General features: G+C 40.1%; 1 protein-coding gene across 1 annotated transcript in view; it reads left to right on the top strand.

The window, feature by feature from the left end:
* The first annotated feature begins 1,688 nt into the window (after positions 1 to 1,688).
* Positions 1,689 to 6,000, top strand: part of LOC122792865 (kynurenine/alpha-aminoadipate aminotransferase, mitochondrial-like) — a 430,097-nt gene continuing 425,785 nt past the window's right edge. Inside the window, exons 1-3 of the mRNA XM_044060424.1 lie at positions 1,689 to 1,728; positions 2,205 to 2,373; positions 3,525 to 3,657. Of these exons, the coding sequence (XP_043916359.1) occupies positions 1,689 to 1,728; positions 2,205 to 2,373; positions 3,525 to 3,657 (342 nt within the window). The remainder of the gene's footprint in view (positions 1,729 to 2,204; positions 2,374 to 3,524; positions 3,658 to 6,000) is intronic.

Genomic DNA, 6,000 nt, shown 5'->3' with positions numbered 1-6,000 from the left:
CAGGCAGCAGATATGGGCCCATATACTGGACATTCTGGCCTCATCTGTACAGTTGTGGGGTATGATTCTGTATGTAGCCTACATCCACTGCCAGGATTCAGACCATGGCTATGTCTGATACATCTTAAACGCTGTCCATCACAGTTGTTTCTGCTATATAGATATTTCTGTATATCTCCTATCTGCTTTCTGTCTTATTAATCCCCTGTGCTTTTGCATTCTGACCTTGTATTACAACACTCTTATACAGATCACCTAGACAGTAATATTTTGTAAGACAGTGTGGGCAACAGTGATGTGTAATACCTCATTATTCAGAGCAGCTGCATCAGTCGCAATGTCATACAATACCAATGTAAACAGTACCAGTACAGGGTATCATTCTTGTATTTCTGGGCACAGTGTTCGTATCTGGCAGACCTGTAGGAGAAATGTTTGTTAGCACTACCTGAATGTTCCCACACACAGTACCAGATTCCACATTACTATTATACGCATACATCTCACTGTACACACTCTGGCCACAGATTGACAAGTTGGGATGTAAATGGGACATACGTGGCTTCTTAGTCTCATACGGTTTTGGGGAGTTGCTAGTGTGCCAGCTTTGTTCTCATAGATTTGTGTCAATTAGTTGTATTTCCTGTTTGCTGCCTATATGTCTGGGGTCATCCCACTGATTTCCCAGGTTATGAGCCACTTTACTGGACATTCTGGACATATTTGTACAGTTGTGGGGTATGATTCTGTATGCAGACTACTACCACTGGCAGGATTCGAACCATGGCTGTGTGTGCTAAACAAAACAGCAGTTCACATCTCAGTTGCATGTGCTATTTGGATTTTCTTGTTTGCATTGTCCCTGTTTTCTGTCTATGTGTCTCTCAGTTGTGCTAAATGGCCTCTGGGGGTTACACCAGCCATATACAGGCATTCCTACGCATTCAATTTAGGGTGCACAGTGTGAGTAACAATGCTTAATACAACAGTACTATTACATGATTGCAAATCTACATTACCATATGATACCAGAGTATACACATGCAGTCCAGCAGTTAGACCTTTATTGACAGGCTGTTACGCTTTTATTTATATACATACTATATGAGACTTTTCCTGCCATATTCTCCAGTGTATGCAGTACTTGTCTTGAACAATACAGGTTTTATACAGGCAATTGATTTACTACTACTTTTAGTTTTACTTCCTATGACAGTAAATGCTGCCCCGCGTCACAACCTCGCCAGGCATCTAACGTGGGCCTCCTAGTTCTCAGCCCGCTCCATTGCAGCTGTGGGGGACATAAGAGGAATATTTAGCCATACCTATCCATGATATACCTGAGCTGGCAATTATGACACACATAGTGGGGTGATACTTACACACAACTGGAGCATCCCCTGCATGCTCTAGCCTCTTGGATCCACTGGTCCAAGAGCTCCCCCTTACACTGGTTCAGGTCTTCATAGGATTCCTGACCTGTTCACCAGTTAGGGGTATGCCAGTGGCACTGGTGAGGTCATGGGCAAGATGGTCCCAGGCCTCCGCCTTATATTGGGAGCCCTGGTACTGGCCCTGCACCAGTCTCTGATCATGGTCTTTGACAAGGAGTCCTGCCATGACATAATATTAACTGGGACTATGTGATTACATGCTAGCTGCTGCAGAAACCTTACTTGAAAGAAATGATGGCATTACAACGATTTTACAAAGACATTAAAAGCTCAGGTGAAGGTCTCTTGTTAGATGTTGGCTTCCCCTGCAGCTCTCTTTCATATCCTTCTTCACTCCAATTATTTGTTAATAGGAGACTGGTAGCATTTCTGTTTGGATTCGTCACTTTGTTGGTGACTCTCAACTTCAAATTTGCTTTACTCCTTTTTGATTAGTTTTCCATTCATATTTAGCAGAGAAATTGTAAGGCAACCTAAGAGACAGCCTTCATGTACCGACAGATGTGTGGGCTGCTGAGTGTTGAAAGCCCTCGGACTCCTAGGATGATGCATACTAGTGTCAGGCCTGATAGAGGAGCCTCATGCAAAAGCCTATCTTTTCTTCCCTTAAATTACTATTGCTAGAAAAAAGAACTGTTGTGTAACTGCACATTTCCAGATGCCATTTAGATGGTTGCATTATTATCATTTCCTTATCCTTTATATCGGTGTATGTAATCCTGCTTTTTTGAATCTTATTTCCTATTTTAGGCCATCTTTATCTGAGATCCCCATCATCCATGATCACTCTATCAGGAGGTATGCCGAATCCATCACTTTTCCCATATGAGAAGGCTACTATTTTTCTAAAGGATGGGTCGAAACTTGACTTTGAATGGAATATAATGCAGCTAGCCCTTCAGTACTCCGCAACGGCAGGGTGAGTTCAGAGAAGCATTGTAAACTGTTTGGAGCCTGGAGACTTCCATGCATGCTGCTAATCAGACAGTACCCATGAACTTCATATTACCTGCTGAAGTACTGGCATCATTATCTCAAACTAGAATGTCTTGTCATTTTTGTACGCATTTGTGCAATTGTTTATTTTAGTCTTCCACCGTCTTCTTTTAAATACCATGATGTGCCTTATTTCTATCTTCTTCTGGCACTGATTGTTCCAAGCATCAGTCACCCTCTCAAAAGAAAATAACTTCTTCACATACCCCTGTCTTGCACTTAACCCTCTGATGCATGTTATTTGATACCCTAATATCTTGTCAGTGCTACAAAGCTGGAATGTGTTGTACCCTTTTGTCTTATGACTGAATTGGCCACCTGTGGCTTTGGCTTTATTTACTTGTCTTTACCACATTTATTCTGATGAAAGCATGTATTCATAGCACAGCTTTGATTTGTTTTCCTGGTCACATGCTGGCTTAACGCCATGACTTTTTGTTCTCTCAGCAGGTCCACCATTATGCATAGTGTGTTTATATAACTTTTTAACTCACTGAAATAGGATGTATGTATGCTTGTTATATTATCTGATTGGGAACAATGGTCACCTATTAAACTGTATCAGTTATTAATACTAATAGTCAACTGCGGCAGAACTCAAGTGAAGTTAATCAGAACTTAGTCTGAGCATGACATATTTGTAGCAAGTATGTGGAGAACAGTTTGTATTCTTTTTTGAAATTGACTTGTCCTTGTTTTCTGATTACATGATCTTTTTGTGTTAATATTGCACTTTATTTGCTTGTTTAATTTATTAATCTAGTATGTTGGTAAATTTATTCAGTGCCATTGTGTCCTTCTCAGCCCTTTTAGACATGTACTTTTGACAGCAAAATATATAGTGATTTGAAACTAGTACAGCTATTGCTAAGAAACGAAATTTGGGATGATGCATGTAAATTGCACCTATAAAAGTGTTAGGGCCATATTCAGATTTCACTATTTCTATATCTGAGATCAGAAACTGACCTCATGCATAGTTTATTCCATGTTCTCCCTGATAATGGTATCAGTAACATCAGACCCCAGTCTGACTTCATTTGCTAAGCTTGTTCTTTGTTTATTATTCTGCAGAATTCCAGAGTTATTGAACTGGTTGAAGGAGCTCCAGATTAAACTTCATAACCCTCCAACAGCAAACTATAGCCCAGAAAAGGGAAAGATGGATGTGTGTATAACCAGTGGTAGTTGTGATGGCCTTTGTAAGGTAGGAAAGGATCCATGATGAATACAGGGATTATTACAAATGCTGACTTTATATTTCCCCTTGTTTGCTTTCACATCATGTTGCCTTATCTCTGTACATTAAAACTGCTTTCTTGTTTTCAGTGTCAATAATTCTGTCATCCATGTCATAGTCAAAAATAATACAATTATTACTCTAAGCTTGCAATTATGAGGTATTTATTACGAGTCATTTGTTGTGCTTTTCTCACGATACTCATCTAGTTACAGCATGTATTTTTATTAACAGTAACTATTCATAACATGGATCCAAAATTAAAAAAAAAAAACTTTTTTACTTGTTAAAATCTGTGATCTGTGGACTGAATAACAACTCATCCTGGAAAAAAATGCTCAGATAAAATTTATAGTCTTTAAGCAACCCCTTTGAAAGGTTTTATCATATTTAAACATAATAATAGTAATCAAAAAGCAATTTGACACTGAAGGTATATATGGAATGACAAGGTAATCAGGAAAAAGTGGTGTACCTTCAGAACATAAAAGCATTTCCAAATCAATGTAAATAAAATTAAGTTAAATCAGATTTCTAGGAAAATTAAAAGGTGTATTACACATTTTAAGGCTATACATGAAGAGAAACTACTTAGACATCCTGATAATGCAAAGCAATTTTTCAAATATATGACTGCAAGGGCAAAAGTAAACAATATTGTTGGTCCACTGACAATTGTATGACTGTTTATTACTTACTAAGAATTGTGAAAACGTTTAATAATAATTTTATATCAAATATGATATCCTATAATACTTTTGAGATATTCAAACATTATGACATACTCACTAAGGAGTAAGATCATTCTCATTGCCCATGCTAATGCCCCAGTGTGGGGTTTCAATTAGCACAACAGAGAGAAATTCTCATTCAGAGGCATGTCAGACCTGGCCCTAGTAGTGTTCTATCTAGCAGCCCATGCATTCTGTTAGCAAAGGCATCCTTTACATCCACACACAGACACAAACACACACAGACACACACACACACACACACACACACACACACACACACACACACACACACACACACACACACACACACACACGCACACACACACACATTCATTCTACCTCTTTCACGCCCCTACAGACTTGCTTACAGACACATCCATGCATATTCATACACTGACATACCTCTATCCCATAGCTTTACTGGACTTACCTGTAAAATGAGTACTCCCTTGGGAGTGAATGGGTGCCTGCCTTTTTTTTTGGCCTTAACTTTTCCTAGTAGCATACATTGGAGGTGATTGGAACAATCCATGTGCAGCTAACTGTGGGTAAAACTGCCTTCTAGTTTATAGCCTGCTACAGACCACCCTCCCAAACACAGGAACCCCACTTGGCCTTCCTGAGAATACTGGAAAATATGAAGGTCTTTCCAAACACCATTATATTGGGCGACTTCAACTACCCAAACATAGACTGGGAGCATTACTCTAGCTCCAACACCCTAGCCCAAAGGTTCCTAGAATTTATAAACTTAAATGCTATGGAACAACTTGTTACCACTCCCACAAGAGGGGAAAACATACTGGACCTGATCATCACCAACATGGGGACACTATGCTCCAGACCAGAAGTGTATCCCTCACTGGTAAGATCAGACCATAAACTAATCTCACTGGATATTCACATCCCGACCCCACCCCCTGCCCAGAAAACCACAGTGAAAAACTTCTCTAAAGCAAATTTCACACGCCTCAAAACTGAGGCGAAATCCTTCAAAGCCCCCGGACCTGTGGAAAATACTGCTCAGACCGCAGAATCCTTTATAAACGCATTCTATGAACACCTTCAGGAATGCATGGATTATGCAATCCCAAATAAAACCAAGACCCAATCCTCCAAAGGCAGACGTCCTGTCTGGTGGACCCCAGCCATAAACAAACTATACAATAGAAGGAGGACGCTACTACATGATAGAGCAAAATCCCAAAAAGGGAAGGCATCTCTGATCAGTATTAGCAAAAAACTACAGGCACTCATAAAATCGTCTAAGGCCAGCTTCGAGAGAAAAATTGCACAGGACACTAAGGATAATCACAAGGCTTTCTTTAGTTATGTTAGGAACCTGGGTGGGAATTCCCAGATATGCTCAGAATTAGTCCAAAATGACAAAAAATACACCGAGCCCACAGACATTGCCAACATCCTAGCTGACAGGTTCAGTGCAAACTTCTCCCCCCTCTCCCCACCCAAAGGGCAAATATCTATCCCAACAGAGTGCTGCCCCCCTGACATCTCAGATGCTCAGGTAAAGCTGCCCTCTCCAAAGCAAAAAACACAGCATCAATGGGACCAGATG

This window comes from Protopterus annectens, chromosome 2.part0 (assembly GCF_019279795.1).
Source record: "Protopterus annectens isolate FY-2018-M chromosome 2.part0, PAN1.0, whole genome shotgun sequence".
Classification (NCBI taxonomy): Eukaryota; Metazoa; Chordata; order Ceratodontiformes; family Protopteridae; genus Protopterus; species Protopterus annectens.
The sequence above is the reverse complement of the archived record's forward strand: the minus strand, read 5'-3'. Positions and strand labels throughout refer to the sequence as shown.